The sequence below is a fragment of the Colias croceus genome, chromosome 1 (genome assembly GCF_905220415.1).
Source record: "Colias croceus chromosome 1, ilColCroc2.1".
Lineage (NCBI taxonomy): Eukaryota > Metazoa > Arthropoda > Insecta > Lepidoptera > Pieridae > Colias > Colias croceus.
The window spans coordinates 7,040,927-7,063,264 of NC_059537.1; the positions used below are offsets into that span (position 1 = coordinate 7,040,927).

Below are 22,338 nucleotides of genomic sequence, written 5' to 3' on the forward strand. Positions count from 1 at the left end.
CTACCCTGCAAACTGCAAATTATCGGATAGTGACTTATGACGAGTTCATGAAAACGAAGAAATTCACTATCATTTATGACATAAGAAATGCTCGTAAACTAGAAAAAATATATTTATTTATTATTAAAAAAGATGAGTAAAAATTGTAACAATTGAGTAACTCATTATAAGCTCATTATCTTACAATACAAATTACATTTCCACAAAACATACTATAAACCATAACGCAGTACCACAGATAATATAATACATAATATCATGCTACAGTTTTGACGAAATTTGTCCAGATTTAAGCTGACGCAACTTGTTGTTGTATCCAGGGTAATAATCCTGCAACATTAACATACGCGGCAGGAACATTTTGGTTGGCACAGCCGAGACCCCACGCAACCAGACCCACGACAACCCATTGATTGTTCACTAGGCAAACCAAGCCCGATCCGCCGTCACCCTGAAATATTTTAAATTATATTTTTCACAGAAATGTCGTATCTTAGTTTCGTAAATACCGAATGATTCATGAAAAAAAATATATCGAGAAGTTGGAAGATACCTTATAATATTATGCGAACTATCATTCCTTAAATCTAATTCTTTCAGTGTAATCATGTAAACAGAAGTTTCTATATTTCGTTATTTAAGGTTTCAAATTTTAATTTCTCATTTTTAAAAGTTAAAATTACTAAATTAACATAAACATATTATTAAAAAATACATACCGTACAAGCATCCTTATTAGCTTCACCTCCTGCGCATACAAAGGATGTCGTATCGAGTACATACGAGGAGCCAAGTCGAGCGGTTTGTAACTGTGACTGGCATGTGGAAGGTGCAACAATCGGCACATCTACCTCCTTCAATATTTGCTGGTATTGACCTTGCACGCCAAACATGTCCTTCCCCCAACCCGCTACCCAGCACCTTCAATTGTAATTTCATTTGTTATACACATTCTAGACACTATTATACTATCACTTATTAAGACGAAATACTGGGCTCTAAGAAGACTTATAATTAATGAAAATTTTAATTTAATAACACCGTATTCTACACTATTTTATAAAGTATTGACCGAATAAGATTCTTACCTCTGCCCTGTGTAGGTTGATGTCGATGAAGGGGGAAGACAAGCCCTATTTATTGTAGTCGCTGCACCATTCATAGGTGTAAAGGGAACAGCAGAAGACAATCGCAATACAGTTATATCGTATTGTAAAGTGTTAGGATCAAACGACGGATGTGTGAAAACCTTGGCTATATTATATTCTTGAAATGGAACGGGCTCGTAAGTTCCAGCTGCGTCCCATTCACCTAAACGTACTTTGACGTTTGGAGCAGTCCCTGAAACACTGAATCGATATTCAAATTAAGAGCTTTAAAATATAAGTTAAATTATTTGATAACTATTAACTACAATATGGCAAACGGACGTGTATTTGTCGTATATTTTCATTATTTATTAAAATTATTGTCAATTAAATTGGTACGCTTATCTGGCTTTTTCTGGCTGCTTATTGTTGATAGAGCAGACAATTTATTAAAATTATTGAGTATATGTAAATTTATACTTACATATAGGTTGAAAGTCTATGAGTAACTGTTATAACATTAAGTTGATCGATTAAAACTCCACCAGCAATATAGTCGTTTTGTTTTGACAATATTAAAGCCTGTAATAACAATTATTCATATAAAAACCTTATTTTTTACTAAGGAAATTAATTAGCCACAAAAGTTGAAGAAACTTGAATAAATATTTATTTAGAAAAATGCAAGATACTCTACCTGCCATGGATATTCTCCATAATTAGCTTGTCCTGCGGCGGGTGTGACTGAAGGCGTTGGTGAATTTTGCAGTGTTCCACATGAAATGGTTCCGCTATTATAGGTATTGCCACAGCAATATTCCTGTCCCGTCGGACACTGCGTCCCAGTCTGCAATAAAACGATTGTTCTCAGAAGTAAATTCAAGACAATACTGTTAAGCAGTCTTTTATAAATAATAAGTATATATAGGTACATACCGGTGTAACAATTCTAATATCGATCATGCCATTCCCATAATATGAATTCCCATTTCTCACGCATGTACCCGCTTGTACGCAGCGACAACTTTGTCGCTTACTTATAATATGCCTATTAGCAAAATAGTTTTCGTAGATATATTGAGCGCTATTTCTTATTCTATTATTGTAAACACTTCTCTTTTCTCTTGGAAAGCGTACAGCTGTATCGGAAGGATTTTGAGAACTGTATCCATTAATAGGCGGTAGCCGAAAATCAGCTGAAGGTCCTTGTGTAGTAGTACCGAGTCTTGGGTCTATCGGCAGCTGTCCTGTGGTATTGTCATCGGGATAAGAAACACATATGACATCTGGATCATTACAAATTAAAATAACATAGGTTCCTTTATCCGATGGATTATTAGTTATGATGGTTGGTAGCGTTGAAGCTATATTAATTGGCATCGATGGCGTTAATAGTGGCAAGTTAGTCATTGGAGTGGAACTGACAGTGTTATCCGTAGAAATAGTGGGTGCAATAGTATTACCAGTTGTTGGGCGAGAAGTTGTTGTAGTGGTTGTGGTAGGCGCAGCCGTTGTTGGAGCCATCGTAGGTGGTGAGGTCGGTGCGGCTGTCGTAGGCATCATTGTGGTTGCCGGCGGTGGCATTCGTGTTGTTGCAGCGGTGGTCGTAGCAGCAGTTGTCGTGGGAGCTGCACTTGCGGTTGTAGGAGCAGCAGTTGTCGGGGCTGCAGTAGTTGGTTGCAATATTGGCGTTGGAACTCCTTGTATAATAACAATTTGGGATTGTTGTGATGGATTGGACGGCAAAAGCCCTAAACATGCAGTCAGTAACCACAAACACATGATTAATATAATACACTACACCCAAGAAGTTCACAGCGTACTAAATTTAGTGTTATAATGCGCTCTGTAATATAGATGGACGTTCAGGCAGTGATGGGCCTATATTAAATATGTCCTTAGTAAAGCAATTGGTGGTATTCCCCAACAATTGCAGCCTTCATGGTATTTTGCTGTGTTCACAAAGCGATAAATTGACTCAATCGTCAAATGTGGATTAAATAATTCGAAGATACTCTAGATAATAAATAATACTTAACAACATAGGAGCCTATGTTATACACATTGAATACTTTACTAGAACACACTATAATTTGTATTATGTTATGAATGTTTCTGTTTTTGTATAAATTATAGTCTTTACTTTACATCACGTAAAATATATCAATCACATAATCCTAGTTAAAGCTAGTCAGATCACAGATGACTAAATGTTGAACTCATGTTGGATTATCTAGATTTAGGTGAAGTTAAATATTTTTTATGGATCGATAAATCTATTATTTACTTATATCGACGTTACACAAGGTCTAAACGATTATTTTACTCATTTTGTTCATTAAAATTTTGTCAAATTTACAATGAAATCAAATACCATGTCCAAGCCTTTTTATTCACATATAATAATGACGCGACACTTCAATAATGCTTTTATTTTCCGAAATTTACATACATTTTTCAGACCGGATATTATCACCAACAATGACACAATTATAATTTTACAATCTTGCGTCACTTTTAAAAGTCGAATTATATTTACACTTGACCTAGGTAGGTATAATAATTAGGATTAACCGGTATGGGCTGGTATGGGTCATTTAGGTATGTAAGGCTTAGTAGATTTCGTTCAATGTAGGTAACTATGTATTATAAAACGTATAGAACTTCTTGAACATTCTAGACAAGAAAACAACTTGGAAAATAAAGAGAACGACCGCTAGTCATACATACAGGGTGTTCCGCATGCGGACCGCTAGTCATTTATATACAGGGCGTCACGTATGCAAATAATGTAACAAACTATATATTAGACATATATATTTAGTATTATAATAAATTAAAATTAATTATCATTAGTTTATGCTGCGGTAATAACAATCTAGGAAGGAGACTAGCATTATGCATACTGAAATAATGTAATAAGCAATAAAATTTTAAATTAACCGCCATCTACCGTACAATCACCACATTACGAGTTGCTCTGGAACCAAACAAGTGTCGGTTTGATGCTAAACCTATACTCCGACCATTCACTAGAAGTTCATAAAACATCCGTGCCGTGGCGTTTTACGTCATGATTTGCTATCGCGCATGTCTGGCGCACGTCAATAAAATACAAACAAGAAATCTACAATCGAGACCGTTAAATATACCAGCTATAGTACGATGACAGCGGCAGCCAGTAGTGCTCCGTTTGCGCTCACTGCTTTGCATTAGTTTATTTGAGGCAGATTGTGTTTCGTTTTCAACGCATTGTAGAAAAATTCGTAGCGTTTATGCGGGAAATGATCTATTGGCCTTATCTATTTTCATAGTTGTACACAATGATCAGTTAGTTCAGTGCATTGGCGTTGGAAGCCTATTATGAAAGTGATATCTTTAACATCGATCACATTCGAGGGCTTAGACTGAATATGTGTGGATTTAGCCCATCTAGATAAAATGTAAGATGCATTATTTTAAATCCATGTTTTAGTTATTATATAGCATTTACAGTGAACGGCACAATTTTTTGTGCTATTTTTCAAGTTAACACTGCATTTAAAGAAAAATGACTTAATTGTTAATTCAGACGCAAACAAACAGCGTTTTCACAATGCCATCTCATAGTCAGGAGATAAATATCGATATAAATTCGAATGAAGATTCTGGGTCTATAAACGAGCAAAAAGAGGACAAGAGCAAAGAAATGAAGTACGTAAACACAGATAGTATTGGAAACAATGCGCCAGCAGGCCTTAGCTCGGACCAAAAGCTGGCATTTGCGTTGCGAGATTTTTTGGGCCCGTCTAACATGGTTCTTGGCGAAGAATCGCCGTCTCCGTCCAATATTGAGCAAAAACTGCCTTACATAGATGAAATATTAGACACTGAAATAAATAATTCCGACGAGGAGCCTCAGACCTGTCAGGAAACGGAGGAAGTGTTAAATAACGCAGCATGCCGGTTGAGGCGGTGGCGTGCAGCGTCACGTAAACTTCGTAGACCTCGCATTATAGATAATTTGTGTGCTAGCAAAGAGTGTGGTGTTGCCGGGAAGAGTTTTAGTGGTGGTCATACAGATTTGGCGGATCGTTTACGTAGCCTGGCTGCGACGGGCAGCATGTCTGCCTCGGCCGGAGAGTTGTTGTCGCTGGCGCCGCCGCAGGCCGCCGCCACAGCACCGCCCTCGCCGGGCTGTTTGCTGACACCGAACCTGGCAGATCAAAGCTCAGCTGAATATTTCGTAAGTTTTTTATGATAAGATTGTACCTATACAGTCGATTGCTCCTAATTAAACAAATTTCACAAAGCACGTGATGTCTGCAAATTAATTTCAATTATAATAATTGCATGATGTACCTACCTACATTCATTAAAATATTTATTAGGAACTGAAAATAAATGTTTAACAAAATTTTTTATTTAAAAAAAAACACTATGTTTATAGTGTTTTTTTTTATGTATTTTGATACAATACTTTTATCGCTAGAATTTGATAAAAGTTGTTTGCTCATCTTTAATAGGTACCTACCTACATATCAATTCGATATTTTGTAATAATTATTATTGACGGTTAGTTAAACGGAATGATTGAAAAGTAGATTAAGGTTTTACTTTTAAAAAACTTTTTTTTTATCCGGGTAAGTACCCTCTTCAAAAATAAAAGCAAAGAAATCTCACTAGATTGGACAAAAATTGGTAAAGATCTTCTCAAAAATTGTATTATTGTTGTTGGACAATCTGAAATAGCAACTTTGGTTTAGCTATCATAGTACGTTGTAGAATATCTATACAAATCTATAAACGTTTCTAAAGATGAGAAGGATACTTATAATAAGTACTTCCAATGAAGACACTTGCGATAACAGAACAGGCGATATGAAAGTTTATAATTTAAGCCATACTTTAGATACAGGAAGCTTGTTTTTTACTACCTATAAAGAACACTTAAAATCATGGCCATTCATCTACGCAGCGCAGACCACAAACGCATCACGTTTCAATATTTCTTTTTGACGTCAGTAGCGTTAAATTGCTTGCGATAAAAGTCTACTTTCACAACATGAACACTTACCTACCTACGGATTATTTAACTGCGTCTTTTGTGTGGTTGTAGTACCTAGCCGTAAATCCTAACATCATTTACTAATTATTTTAATCAAAACATATGAGAACCTTCTGTTTGGAATTCTAGATTATGTTGATTAATAATTTCACGAATTCTTCATTAAAATACGCTATGGTGTTCTGGAGAATCCAAATAAATCGGATGAACAATTTAAACTGCACTTTAGTATCGGTACATTGATATTCAAAATCAACGTCAATCATAAGCTGGGGTTCAAAGCCCCTCTTCAGTCAACACTAATAAATTAATACCTAAATACCTACTTATAAACACAATGTTTAACGCAAGAAATATTGAAAACTGTATAATTTTATAATATAAAATTCATTCACGCCATGTTGTGAAACGTGACTATATTTTAGATAACCCGATAAAAATGCGAGATACAAAACATATTTGCTGCAAATATGTATATTCATCATCGTCATCAGCTCATGTTTGTTCCCAATGCAGAGACACAGGAGTGTGGTTCCATGGGTATCCATATTTCAATCCACCACACTGGCTAAGTGAGTAGGTACTGGCAGGTGTCATATTATGTGGTCGGACTTTTGATCTTGGACATGCCGGGTGCCCAAAGATTTGCTTCACCGTGCAGTGGAGCAGTGGATACTGTGCATAAATTGAAAAATAAATTTATTTGTTGCACGCGAAATATATAATTATCTAGAAATAATCTGTTCTACATCCCCTGACATTTCGGCTAAAGTCCCAGGTCCCAACTATTGAGCTACCATCGTTTGCTGATACTTATATTATCATGAAATTCCTAGAAAGCTCGAGGCCAAAAATTCAAATATCCGGTTGCGATTTTTTTCTATGTTTTAAACTGTAATTACGATATTGAGGTAAAACTGTTCATGCCCATTTCAGTCAATCGGCGGTTTCTATAACCGCAAAACAAATTTAATGACTTCTCAGGAATGTGTTTCCGATTCGTGAATCAAACACACCGTGGCAGTAGGTTTCCAATTTCCATCTCCAATGCGCAGCAATTCTCAATGCTTTCAGCGCGTCACTGATAAGTTGATAACAGTTACAGGAAGTACTGTCATTGTATTATTTCCACGGCCATATATTGATAAATATTTGCAGTCTACTTAATTATGAATGGTTAATATAGTTTATTATGTACAAATGTTTAACAAGACTGATGATGCGTTTAAGCGTATTGACCGCGTCTTAATTTTTTGTCACATTAAAATATAGGTATAAAGCAATTTGTAAAAATTAACACATACATATATTCCATGTTTTTATAGACTCATAAATTTTAAGGAAATTTTTATTCTGCACCTATTAGGCATTCGACACTTAGGCATTCGACAATCGTTAGAGATAAGACGTGTTCTATGTCTGAGTTAGCATAATACTAAATGATTGGCAGCATCTACTTCCATTTTGTTTACATCGCAAAGCAGAAAAGAAACATGGATAATATCTGTCCTGAGAATTCATGCAGTTCGTAGATTAGATTAGCGCCGGTCACGAAACATGCGTTCACTTCATGGCGACCACGTGTCAAACTCTCCGTGTACATTGATTCGTCCCACGACATAATCAATAGAGAATAAAAATACTTGAATGCGCTGATTCAAAAAATATTATAAAATATAAAATTATAAACGAGGACGCATGCATGTGATTAAATAAGTCGTTATACATATATACGTTTCGACAAATAAATTATTTTAGGTCAATAAGTCTTTGATCGTAGTACAATACCTCCCACTGTTTCTAAGTGAGAATGGAGAGTTCACAAGGACTCTTCTTTTAAGTGTTAAGTACTTGTCACTTACACTAAATTAAGTGGTAATTGGTTAGCGTAAACATGCGATCGCAATACTGATGAGGAGATGACATAAAGTATTCACTAGTAGAACTGACTAGTCATTTATTACTGAACGCATATAAATCCATCTAATACAATGACAAATAAAATATCTCCGTTTATTGAAGCGTATCTAAAGCACAAGTACATCGTTACTCCTAAGTATCGATGGCGATGTTCCTCGTACCTCGCCCTCCTGACCCAAATTTTAGGAACGACGTCATCGAACAGAAAGGCTAGAATGTGGGTCGATGGAACGGTAACCCGCTTGTGACCCACCCTCACCCGCGGCACACAACAACAATACATTAAATGTAAAAATAACAAGATCACCTGGCATCATACATTAAAATCACCTAAAAACCTAATTAGATAGCTTTACGCAAACCATGATAACGAGTCGCTAGAGACTTTAGTGAGTAGATACCGTTGGAATATGAAACTTGTTTTGAATAAAATGAATAAACATCTCTATTACATAACACGAATTACATTCGGAAACATATGATTTCGAAGTGTGGGACCTTGTCAATAAATACAATTGGACAAAATGTTTTCATCTTTTGAAGTCTTTGTTATACAAAAGGAATGCCATTTATGTTTTCATCTTCTATTCATTCATTACCTACTTCTTTCTTAAATAGAAAAATACACGCTTTAAAATTATTGATAGTAGGTATCATAATTGTGTTCTAACTTTGCATTCTGCATTGTGCATATTATAGGTGACAAATCTTGATTTTCTTAGGTATACGTAAATATAATATTATGTACATACTAAGTACAGAGAATATCGTGGTTAAAATATTATTATTGATAAAAGTCGATGATGTTAGGTATGGTTCGGAAAATATAATTCTGCACGTTAATATAAGGTAGGATCATGTCTAATTCCCATCAAGCAATTGATTAAAGGTACACAAAGGAATCAGAACAAAAGAAGAGCGGTTCAGCCTTTCTTACTTGTATAATCAACAGCATGATCAAGAAATCGTTTCTGAATAGTGAATACCAGTTTTGAAGGAGTGGCATTCCTTGTAATTATTGAAATTTAAATCCATTATACCAATACAACGTCATAGCAGAATACTGAATATCTACCTGCTTCAAAATATTTTTAACATCGTGCAATTTTACGATATGAATAATAATAATTATCTATAAGGAAAACGGACACAACTTGAGAGGATCACCGATTTGGTTATTTCGAATCATTCTTACGTTGTAGAGGGCAGTGAACGCGACGGACCTCAAATTTGATAGTCAATTATGAATTCAATTGTTAATCATCATTATCAGCATATTAAATAAATGTTTTATCTGCCTGTGAAGCTTCAAGTACAAGGTCAAAACTGACGTCAGACCAGATATTTCGTTAGTGCGCTGCAGCAGTTGGCGCTAATATGCGTTTCCTTTTCGCTTCGATCTGCCACACCCACCGTTAGATATCTATAGGTTAGGTATTATTTATTAGTAACCTCACCAACATTATCTGGGTATTGCGTATTTGTTCCATAGGTAATCGTTTTGATTGCCTAGGCACAAAAAAGCTGAGCTGGTTAAAGTATACCTAACATGGAAAATTTCTACAAACTTTATAGTTGGATTCATTGTTGATAGGGAGTTACAAAATAATAACGTCATTCTGATATACTTTTGAAGTAGGTACTCAGTACACACAGATGTTATTTTTCATACTGTTGTCAGTACCTACTGCCTATCGTATTGTTGTTGTTTACTGTTGTTGTTGTATTGCCTATATACGGACTTAATTTCATAAAGTCTATTTTTAAAGTTGTCCATAAATTATAAATTGATTAATACAATAAATAATAATTAATCTAACAATATCAAATATGAAATAATAATGGAAAAAAGTTTATAACATCATCAATATTTTTGAAGTGAAACTTCTTTAGGCGCGTTGAGAGTAAAATTTCAAGGTCACATCATGGCAATACCGTCACGTCATGGAGTAAGGCGACGATTTTGGTATCTTTGAATCTTGCGAAAGAAGTTTCACTTCTGAGTTCCGAAACGTGTGCTGGTAAATGATTCTCATAAGCTCATCTCATAAAAACATTTTTTTTTATTAACTAGCTTACTGCCCGCGGCTTCGCTCGCTTTGTCTAAAACCTAATTAATTATATACTAAAACCTTCTTCGAGAACCACACTATCTATTAAAAAAAATCGCATAAACATCCGTTGCGTAGTTTTAAAGATTTAACCATACAAAGGGACATATGGACAGAGACAGCGACTTTGTTTTATACTATGTAGTGATTGTATTTTGATACTGATATAGTTTTTCATGTATACGATACGATTGATCTTTTTAAACTTCTCTGTCCTAACTACCCATAGCTTTTTTTTGTGTAGTGTCGCTGTTAGCCCAGGAGGGCTGCTTCTACAGCTTAACCGGTTACCGGACTTATTATCCTATAGTATATATTCTTGTATGTCCTATTGTTGTAAATATTTTATTCCAAATGTGTACTATTAGTTATAGGACGATACGAAGAGTATGTATGTAAACAATTGATAATTAATTTTATATTATTAACAATTGACATCCGTTTGATGGTTGCTAACTACGTTTCATTAAATTCATGTAAATAATAAATATACAGTGGAAATAATAGTATAAATTGGCATTCCTAAAAAATATTTATTTCTAAACTAATCTTATAAGTTTTGTTATCGCAATTACATAGGTACATAATTTTAACTTGATGTAGGTAATAAACATGAAATTTAACAACACATTTAAAAGATACTTCACATACCTACCTACCTTTAGCTTACGAAATCTTTTAAATTTGAATTTTGATCAATCTATACTAATATTATAAAGCTGAAGAGTTTGTTTGTTTGTTTGTTTGAACGCGCTAATCTCGGGAACTACTGGTCCGATTTGAAAAATTCTTTCAGTGTTAGATAGCTCATTTATCGAGGAAGGCTATAGGCTATATATCATCACGCTACGACCAACGGGACGGGAGCCACGTGGGTGAAACCGCGCGGAGCAGCTAGTACATAATAATAGTTCATATTACTGACATACTATTTATTTATTTATTTATACATAAGGTTCTCTAAAAATCATCTAACTACGTCATCAACATCATAAACCTTAACAATACCTATTTGTTTTTCATTAATTTGAAAAATCATCGATTAACGATTGAGTTATGTTGCATTCAATTTATAATATATTATTTATTATTTAACATACCAACTATGGTGACCGATTCTGATAAGATATATAAATAAATAATTCACGATATCAAAAGCTTACTTCAATATCAAGTACCTATTTGTGTATCTAACGTTTATATTTAACTATTGAAACGTTGCCAAGTCTGTGTTGTAGGTATTTTAACATTATTTTGAAATTTTAAGTAAATTTTTTCATACGAATTGCAATTTTGACGTTTGGGAAACCCAACATCGATACAGAATAACAAAAACATGTAACGTTTACAATAAGTTTAATCTACCCACGTCACTGAGGTTAACAAAATATCTTCGATTATTTTTATTCTAGTAACTATAGTAGGTACCTTCTAATATAAAATATGTTAGAAGACACCTACCCTACCAAATAGTTATTGTACTTGATTTAAATTTTATATGAAAATAAATAAATAAGAGGTAGTTCTCACTATTAAGAAAATTTATAAAATAATAGTTATTATTTAATATTTTTTTATTCAATCATTTAATGATTATTGCAATATGCGAATATTTACATACCTACTTACGTAAATTATATTTAAAAAAATACAAAAATAACTTTATCTTCAAAAATCTGTTTAATATTTTATTTGTCGATATCTTATTTCCAAAGACACTGAATTAGTATGCCCAGTGTGCGGAGGAGGATTAAATTTTAACAATTACCATTTTCCCATCTTGCATATCATTTAATTGTATAATTTGAATTTTAAATCAATACCTAAGCTATGTAATAGATGACTATGACGCAAGTTGATAATGTCCGTAATATTCATTTAATTGCATGTCAAATACTCAAGAACCGTTTTTCCTACTATGTTATCTAGGTGAAAGGAATTTTTAGGAGGTCGTCACTAAGTCGTCCCATAATTACCTACACGAGGGGTTTTGAAATTTTAAATACGTCCGCCATTTGTGGCTTAATTTTAAGCTGTACACAATATAATTTTATGTACTTATACTTAAAATAAAGAATATAATTTTTTTTAACAGGGTTCAAGTCCGGAATGCTGTATTGACATCGTAGGGTCAAAGAACACAAATACAGCAGGCACTCCAGTACCTCCTCCTGGACCACGATATAAACTGGCAACTGAAGCGACCTTAAGAATTTGTTCCTTCCAACACACAAGAACAGTGGTTGATAAAATTCTGGCAGCAAAATTCTTCCGAAGATGGGAGACGCATATCCTGTGCTTGTTAGAAGACCACATAGTTTCAAAGGCGGTGAGTAAATATTTTAAATATTTATGAGTAGGTATGTGTTTCCATCATCAGCATCCTTCAATTAATTATTAGGAAGATAATTAAAAATGGTAAGAAATATGTTTTCGTTAGGACTGGACTGACGCCAGTGCGTGGTAGAGTTTAGTAAAAATTATTGTGTCAACCATGTTTCAACGATCTAACTAGGTATACCTACTATTGAAATCGACAACACCAAGCTTTCTAAGAAGAATCAAATCGAGGCGCCTTTTTGATTGAGTCTCGTTTTAAATAGATTCAATAGTAGGTATCCATTATATATTATGAAAAAGTTCTTATAATTAAATTCCAAATTTTCAAACTTATTTTCAACATTATTATACACATAGGTAACTTTCACTCATGCATAATATATTTTAAAACAGTCGTACAAACACTACATATACGTCAATTGATTACTCATTGAAATTGTAATTGAATTCCAAGATATTCATTAACTAGAATCTAATTATGTGAATAAATCCAGGTTATAAAAATATAAAGATATAAAAAAGAAATAATTTATAATAAACTAGGTTTCCGCCCGCGGCTTCACCCGCGCAGTCAAAGAAAAACCCGTATAGTTCCCGTTCCGGTGGGATTTTCGAGATTGCGTCATTTTACCGGGATAAAAAGTAGCCTATGTCCTTTCTCGGCTATCAAAATATCTCCATACCAAATTTCATGAAAATTGGTTCAGTAGTTTAGGCGTGATTGACTAACAGACAGACAGACAGAGTTACTTTCGCATTTATAATATTAGTATGGATAAAATGAAATCATATTCATATATTAACTCTGGAATATGTTTAATATTTTAATGTAATTAGCAATCGAGTCAAGTTGAGTCCACACGTATAATTCAGAATTAAATCAAATTCGTGAATCTTATCACAAAGTAAAAATAAACGAAATACACATTTAAATATATGTTCGTTTTATTAATTCTATATAATTAATTAAAACTTGGCACTTAGCATATTTAAATTATATTTTTTATCACAAACTTAGAACGAGGTCAATAAATAGGTAGATAAGAGAACGCACGTGCGTCATAAGCACCGCTAAGTTTAATAAACATAATATAAAACTTACAAAGGCTATTATGCAATGTTGATCACTTACCCATTAATATTATAGTTTTGTAATTTTTGAGGATAAATAAGGAATAACAAGTTTTAGCTACATATGTAATTATTATAAGTCCATAATTATTCGTTACGTTGGATGTATTGTTATTGTCCATCATAGAATTAATAATTATGATCGTATGATGTTTGAATACCCTTGATCCCTTCACTTGAGGACTATTTCAGACTGTATTTTGCGAGTGATTCTTAATAGCCGCGTCCAGACCGACCGAGCGCGGCTCGCGAGTCCCGCTCGCGAGCCAATAGTTCGGCCGGTGTGGACGGCGCTCGGGCTTCCTCGGGCGCACGTTGGCTCGGCCGAGCGCCGCTCGACCCCGAGCCATGCGTTGTCGGTTTTTGGCGATGCTCAAAGGCGGCTCAGTCCGAGCTGCTCGCCCGGTGTGGACGGACTTAACGACGCTCGCGAGCCAGAATCAGAAATGGATAAAGAAGACAGTATTCGCTTAATACAACTTTACGGAAGCTTCAAAATGTTATGGGATTCGAAAGATCCAGATCATTTAAATAAAAACAAGCGAGAAGATTCGGTTTTGGTACAATTTTTTAATCCAGAGTTTTCGTTTCTTTTTTCTTTTTTTTATGATATATCCAGACAACACAAGCGCCGCAGCAGCTAATAATACGTGGTTTTCCATCGTTAAACGTTATACGGAGAGAAACTGAATGCTCAAACCGGCTCACCTTGGCTCGCGAGCGCGGCTCGAAACTTTTCACAATAGGCATGACGAAAGATTTTGAAATCCTCTTCCATAATGTGTGTATACGTTTACTATACAAGAAAAACCCTATATTTCGGTAATATACTTAAATTTAACGAAGATAAAAGCCATTTTTCAAAAAATATTTATAAACTGTGCCAAAACAGCTCGCAGGTGTCATGGCGTAGGTGTGACGTCACTCTTTGGTAAATACGTAATTATTTGTACGCATTGCGAAGAAAATTAAATAAATATTTATTTAATATGTGTTATAGAAACGAATTTCAAAGTTTATAAGTGGTGTGCAGTATTGCAGTGTGAATCCACATAAAAATAATGCTCAAATATGTGTTAGTAATTATTTCAAGCGAGAAAATAATAAGAAATGATTGTATAAAGTGGGCGCGGAGAACCCCGAAACCACGTATTGTGAATTCGCAATTATATTTCTGTTCTGAGTCGATAAAGCATACGTGAAACAAAAGAAAATAAATAAAAATGCGTATTCTCAACATATTCATAACAACAAAATACATCTGACGTGAGTTGTTTATTTAAACGTGACGTCACGCGTGTTTTAGTCAAAATGGCCAACTGCAGAATTTTAATGTTTTATTTTATTGATAATCTCATAAATCTTAATGTTTTTTAGATTTTTAAGTCACTATATTTAATTTATTAAGTATACATTTTCCCTTGAAAACACTAATATGATCATTTATGGATACTGTCGTCATGCCTATTAGCTCGGGTGCCACGGCTCGCGAGCAGGAAATCTGAGCGCGGCTCCCGAGCCGCGCTCAGCCGGTCTGGACGCGGCTATTGAAATTGATATTTTTGATTTTATGGCATTCAAATGCTTTATAATTATTTATGATTTCTTATATAATTAAAAGATGTGTTCAAATACGATAAAATAATAAATGAAAACTACCTAATTATTAAAATTCATTAGTGATAGTAACATCGATTTAGGTACCTGCCGAGTGCCTAGTTTATCTGATTATTTGTAACTTTTAATTTGATTCCATTTTGCAGATTAAATATGCCTACATGACTTGTTTCTATTATAAGAAAACATTTTAGCATAATTATGTTCAAGTAATAAACAGAAACATGTCTCCATGGAGCTATTTTAAACAGTATTTTCAAATTAAAAGCCAAAGGAACAACCCATTTATAAATTAATTTTATACATTTAAAGGCCAATTATATGGGTTACCAAACAGAGACAAAACAACAAAGTACTTAATTACAGTTTTTATTATACAACACCTGATTTGCGTCATTGCATCGTAATAGTAAAGCGGTAGGAGGTAACATGCGTGATTTTAACCTCGTATCGTACTCATACATTAAAATTTATATAAATAGGCTTGCTAATGTAGCTCCTATGCGATTGTAGTATACCTACTTTTTAGATAATAAATATATAGTTCAGGATACATCGCCCACCCCCCCATCGTTCCAAGCCTTGTCGTGGCGGGGGGGCTCAGTACCTGGGTTGCAATCCAGCATCTTGGGGAAGCTAATATGGAATACACAAGTGCCGCTCCCGATTCGTTTTTCATAAAACTATACGGGATGCGGCTACTTGACGTTTGACGGAATGCCATTGGCATCATTGAAGAAGGTCCTTGGAGACCAACGGCTGTAACACAGCGATGGATGGCGGTTGATGAACCGCGGCGCGGCGGGCTCAGCGGGAGGATGCCTCTTGCTGGGCACTGGGGCTTTGGCCCTCCGCCGGGCAAACTGTTACCTCTAACGTGTGACGTTGTCATGTCTAGCGGCACGTTAGAGACCAGGGGGCTTGCCTTAATCGGCCGGCCCAAGAGGAAGGTGACCTCAGAAAAAAACCCCTCCAATTCGGCGTTGGGGCGCCCCCCGGGGCCAAAGCGCGGCGTCGAATTCCTGCCCCCGCTGGGTGGCAGGTGGCTTGGCGAGTGGATCAAGTCGGAGCGGCCAACCCCCGGATACCGCCCGCCCTCCGGGGCGTAATAGGGTTACCCGGGAGCAGGGGGCACCTCCCGGGCGGACCGTATACATCCCCCATGCTCGTGGGAACTTAACAAGTACAATATGAAACCCCAACTTGAAGTAGAAGGAGATATGCCGAGAGAATCGGCGATTAAAAGGTGTAATGTTGTGTTGGAACGTGTGATAGGCGCTACCCCAACACCTACCACAGCTGCTGGTGGAACTGTCAACCGCTCTTATGCGGTAACAGATGCGGCCGCAGAGTCGGACTCTCCCAACTCTATGGCGAGCATCAATTCACGAACTACTATGAGTCCCCTGGTTCGCCGGGAGGCTCTATGTACCCCGAATAAGGAGTCACGTTTTTGGCGATGTCGAAAACGTTCTCGGTTGGATGATGGAAGCTCAAGTGACACTTCCATTCCATCGTCGTCTGGAAGAAAACCCCGGACAGGCCTGCGCAAGGCGCACAGGGCAGAGAAGGATAGCCAAGAGGAAGTAGAACACAGAGCATCAGGCTCAGGAGATCCAGAGCCAAAACCTGTGCGTTCACCCGCCGTAGAGTTGCAGACGACTGGCGCAAACACAAACACAGCGACTGAAGATTTACGGAAAAGGATCGAAGTTAACCTGGCGACCGTAGAACAGATCGCCAAAGCGTCCAATCGCCTAAAGACCACCTATGTAGCCGATCTGAGAAACGCTGCTAAAGCAATTAGAGAAGATGCCGATTCCCTTGCTTTAAGGACCTTAACTGACGAAACAAGTGCGCTTCGTGCAGAAAATGAGCGTTTGCGCATAAGGCTTGACTTTCTCCAAAGTGAGATGCGAGAAATGCGACTGCTCATGCAACGGGGCCCGGTTGCCTCTGCACAAGCAACGGAGTTGCCGCAGGACTTCGAAGCCAGGATGATCCGTCTACTGGGAGAGCTGATCGATGCACGGTTTAAGAACTTAGGGCCTCAACCAAGTCCGCAATCGCAATCCCGCCCCTCTACTGCAGAGGATAGACGAGGTAGCCGGATCGCTGATATTCAACAAGAGAGTTGTTCTGAAGTCTCAGAGAATACGAGACCAAAACTAAGGGGAACTAAAACCAAAATGACCCAGGATGGGACGAAGAACAAAGAAATTAAGGAGAAAAAGAAGGGAGACAAGAAGAAGAAGAAGGGAAAAGGATTAGGTAACGAAAAACAGATGGAAGAACCGGCCCCTGCTATCTCCCCCGCAGTGGTAGTCTCTACGAATCTTGACGTGGCTGCGGTGCCTGCAGCCACCTGCTCTGAGGAGGGATGGTCAGTTGTGGCAAAAAGGGGCAGAGCAAGCGCAAACAAAGTGCACCAGGCCGGGCCCACCAGGCACACGGTGGAATCGCGTAAAGCGTCTCAACCACCTAAGTCAGCACAACCTAAGCTAAAGGCTCCGAGGTCCGCGGCTGTCGTACTGACAATCCCAACAGAGGCCCAGACCAACGGGGTAACGTACGCTGCGGCTATCCAAGAGGCGAGATCCAAAATTGACCTGAAAGAAGCCGGAATCGAATGCGTGAAATTTCGCCAAGCAGTCACGGGAGCCACTGTCATACAGATCTCTGGACCTGGCAGTAACGAGAAGGCTGATCTGCTGTCAGACAAACTGAAGACCCTCTTTAAGAACAAAAACATCAAAGTCTCTAGGCCCGTAAAAATGGCGGATCTACGCGTGTCAGGTCTTGATGCGTCTATAACAGCGAATGACCTGAAGGAAGCCATAGTTATAAAAGGCGAATGCTCGGCCGAACAAATAAGAGTGAGCCAATTACAACAGGATAAAACCGGATTGTACGCAGCCTGGGTAAACTGCCCTGTAACAGCGGCCAAGAAAGTCAGCGAGGCACGTTTCCTAGTTGGATGGGTGGCGGCGAGGGTAAGGGTGCAAAAGCCTCGGGAGCTACGTTGCTTCCGCTGCCTCGAAGTTGGTCACGTTGCTAACCGCTGTGTTGAGGGATGCGATCGCAGCCAGTTGTGCTATCGCTGCGGGCAGCCTGACCACAAAGCCGCCAGCTGCACCGCTAAGCCAAACTGCATAGTATGTGCGGCTGCTGGCAGGAAAGCAGATCATCGTTTAGGTGGCACTGGCTGTTCAACGGACAAGGCGCCTAAAAGGAGGCCCATAAAACCTATTGCCGGCTCCCAGATAGAAGAAACAAATATTATGGAGACTGTAGAAACCGTTACAGTATAGCATGGCCCTACGGTTCTTGCAATCAAACCTCAACCACTGTGCCAGGGCTCAGGACCTCTTGATCCAAAGCCTGGCACAGTGGTCAATACATCTTGGCATACTATCGGAACCCTACGCTGTACCCGGCGGGCGAGATAATTGGATTGGAGACCTCGACGAAGTGGCTGCCATAGTCATGACACAAGCGGAAGGTTCACCTCCCATTCGCGCACATATGAAGGGGCACGGATGCGTGGCTGTTAGGCTCATCGACACGGTTGTTATCGCAACATACTTCTCGCCGAATAAAACTCTTCCTGAGTTTGAAGCGTTTTTGGGAGAAGTGGGCTCCCTGATTGAATGGGGTCGCCCAAACAAAATCATCGTTGCTGGAGATCTGAATGCTAAATCTGTGGCTTGGGGTTCTTCAGCTTCAGATGCCCGTGGAGATGTCCTCGTGGAATGGCTCGCGACTCAAAACCTGGTTTCACTCAATCAAGGCTCCGAAAACACATGTGTGCGCATGCAGGGCGGCTCAGTGGTGGACGTGTCTTTCGCGAGCCCGTCTCTTGCCTGTCGTGTCCAAGGTTGGCGGGTCCTGTCGGAGGTCGAGACCTTATCTGATCATAAATATATCAGATTCGAGGTTCTCCCTACGACAGGTACTACGAGGAATACAAACCTCGATACCTCCTCGACTATCGAGACCAATCCGAGGTGGTCCCTTAAGAGCCTGGATGGACATTTGTTGGAGCTAGCGTCCTTAATCAGGGCGTGGTGTCCGAAGCCCGATACCATAAACGTGGATGCCGAGTCGGAATGGTTTGCCGAGACAATGACGCACATCTCGGATGCCGCGATGTCAAGACTGAGAAAATTTCTCCCACAGAATAAAGTCTACTGGTGGTCGATGGAACATGCGCGGCTCCGATCAGCCTGTGTGACCACCAGACGCCGATATACCAAATATAGGCGAAGGAGGGGACGCGTTGATTATTCCACTGCGGAGGAGGCTGAACGATACAGCAATTACCAGAACGCCAAAAAGGCTCTCAGAGATGCCATCGCGGTTGCGAAGGAAAGAGCCTGGGCTGAATTGCTTGACACGCTGAACCTGGATCCCTGGGGACGCCCGTACAGACTAGTAATGAATAAGTTGCGTCCTTGGGCACCACCGCTAACAGCCACATTGGAGCCAGCGCTGCTTCAAAGGGTAGTGACAACTTTATTTCCAGGTTGTAGTCTTAATGCAACCGACCTTGCGAGCCGAGTCGGAAGCATCGAACAGGAAGAGTTGACCTGTGATGAAACTTTTTCAGACGTGTCCCTAGCCGAATTGAAGGCCGCGGTAGACCGTCTGAAAAGGAAGACTACCACACCGGGCCCAGATGGCGTGCACGGTAAAGTGTGGTCCCTTGCCCTGCCGCATGGACTTGACCAGCGTTTCTGTAATTTACTAACAGAGTGCTTTAAGAGCGGGAAGTTTCCGGAGCGTTGGAAGATTGGGCGCCTAGTTCTGCTAAAAAAGAGCGGCAAACCAGCAGACTCACCATCAGCATATAGGCCGATCGTCCTCCTCGACGAAGCGGGTAAGCTCTTTGAGCGCATCATCTCGAGCCGCATTCAGACCCACCTGACAGGAATAGGACCGGACCTTCAGGATGCGCAATTTGGTTTTAGGCGGGGACGCTCCACAGTGGATGCCATAGCTCGCCTTCGTGACATCTGTGAAGGATGCGTCTCCCAAGGCGGGGTTGCATTGGCAGTATCCTTAGATATTTCCAATGCATTTAATACCCTGCCTTGGGACAAAATTTTAGACGGCCTCGCCCGACACCAGCTACCGTTGTATCTCCGCCGTATTGTCCACTCATATCTCTGCGGGCGCAAAATTGCTTTCCCAAGGCAAAATGGTTGGGGTAGCCACGGCGTTGCATGCGGTGTTCCACAGGGCTCCGTCCTGGGGCCTCTTCTGTGGAACATCGGGTACAACCACGTGCTGCGAGGAGGGCTGCCGCAAGAAGTTAGCGTCATCTGCTACGCCGATGACACCCTAGTGGTGTCCACGGGTCGGGACTTCAGGGAGGCGCGACTTCGAGCTACAGCAGGAGTGGCACAAGTGGTCGGTCGAATTAAAAGCCTCGGGCTAAAAGTAGCCCTCGATAAATCCGAGGCTATATGCTTCCACGGCCACCGGAGAGCTCCACCACCCGGGGAAGAGATCGTGGTGAGCGGGGTGCCCATCCGGATCGGGCCCAGACTGAAGTATCTCGGTTTGGTGCTCGATCCGCGATGGACATTCCAGGGCCACTTTTCGGCACTGGCCACCAAGCTCAACACCACGGCAGCGGCACTTTGCCGCATTATGCCAAATATTGGAGGGCCGAGCTGGGGGTGTCGCCGACTGTTCGCTGGTGTGGTAAGATCACAAGCGCTGTATGGGTGTCCGATATGGGCGGACAAGCTGTTGACACGTAACACAATCGTGCTGAGGCGGTCCCAACGAGTAGTAGCCATAAGAGTTGCTAGGGCGTATCGCACCGTCTCTTATGATGCGGTTTGTGTCATTGCCGGGACTGCTCCATGGCATCTTGAAGCCGCTGCCCTGGCACAAGTTTATTGGCGAAGAACCGAGGCAAGAGAGAGGGACGAAAACCTGCCCTCTGAAACGCTCCAAGGATGGAAACAGGAAGCTCGCGACGCGGTGTTTCGCCGATGGCGTCGAGAACTAGACTCGACTTGCGTGGGGGCCTGGACTTTGAACGCAATCAGCCCGATGCTCAAGGAATGGGTGGATAGGCGGTGGGGATCGGTCAGCTATCGGCTTGTGCAGGTTCTGTCTGGGCACGGTTGCTTCGGCAGTTACCTGCACAGGATCGGTCGTGAGCCGGCTCCCGCCTGCCATCATTGTAGCAGCCCTCAAGATACGGCTTTGCACACGCTTGCGGAATGCCCAGCATGGACAGATGAACGTAGGTCTCTCGAGAGCCTTCTAGGGACAGACACCCAGCTGACCCTGCGGGCTCTTGTAGAGGCTATGGTCACTGGCGACACTGACCGTGCATGGAAGACCGTCGTCACCTTCTGTGCAACGGTTATGAAAAGAAAGGAGGACGCAGAGAGAGCCCGAGAGAACGACCCAGCGGCGGATCCTCTGCGTCGGCGCAGACCCGGCAGGCGTAGGCGTCTTTATGACCAGCGCCAGCCATAAGACCTTAGAGAAAAAGCGCGGGGGGAGGTTTTCCGTAGGTACGCGCATACTATAGTTATGCTCGCGGCAAGGAAACCGGATCCCCTCGCGACGTAAGGTGGATAGGTCCGGAAATGGAACGACGATATTATTTAATATCGTCGCCCATTGCCACTCCCGGGCCTCGAAGGGCCGCCAAGAAGCGGCAGTCGCCACAGACGGCGGGGGTATAAGGCCTGGCTGTTAACCCCCGCCGATCAAGGCGATAGACGGCTACCGTTGGGTTTTAGTGGGTATGGCTTCGTGCGAGTCCCACATACCCCCTTGGACAGTAAAACTGGCGAGGGGGATGCGTAAAGGCATTTCCCAACGTTAAAAAAAAAAAAAAAAAAGGATACATCGCCCATTTTTGCAAGTGACTACTATCAAGCTAATTTTCCGTTTGTAGCTTTATTTTGATGAGACGCCCAATAATTTCGTGTACGAAAGGGTCGATTGTGGTAGCTAATAGAGATAACAAGGATAAAAATTTTTGATTTGATGGTTCTCAAATATTTATTACTAACTGAATTTATTTTTTTGTTCAATCTCAAGATAATTACCT

At 39.9% G+C, this 22,338-nt stretch overlaps 2 protein-coding genes across 2 annotated transcripts in view; one reads left to right on the plus strand and one right to left on the minus strand.

The window, feature by feature from the left end:
• Positions 1-96: 96 nt before the first annotated feature.
• Positions 97-2,961, minus strand: LOC123694390 (phenoloxidase-activating factor 2-like). The gene is made up of 7 exons (XM_045639817.1): positions 2,552-2,961; positions 2,025-2,335; positions 1,786-1,935; positions 1,573-1,670; positions 1,089-1,349; positions 720-921; positions 97-451 (listed from the first exon to the last, which is right to left on the minus strand). Exons 1-7 carry the CDS (start codon positions 2,868-2,870, stop codon positions 290-292), a joined length of 1,503 nt encoding a protein of 500 aa, XP_045495773.1. The 5' UTR covers positions 2,871-2,961; the 3' UTR covers positions 97-289.
• A 1,264-nt stretch (positions 2,962-4,225) lies between these two features.
• The window catches only part of LOC123703509 (C-Maf-inducing protein-like), a 28,931-nt gene continuing 10,818 nt past the window's right edge, over positions 4,226-22,338 (plus strand). The window contains exons 1-2 of the mRNA XM_045651585.1: positions 4,226-5,313; positions 12,262-12,495. Coding sequence (XP_045507541.1) covers positions 4,684-5,313; positions 12,262-12,495 — 864 coding nt within the window. The 5' untranslated portion in view covers positions 4,226-4,683. The remainder of the gene's footprint in view (positions 5,314-12,261; positions 12,496-22,338) is intronic.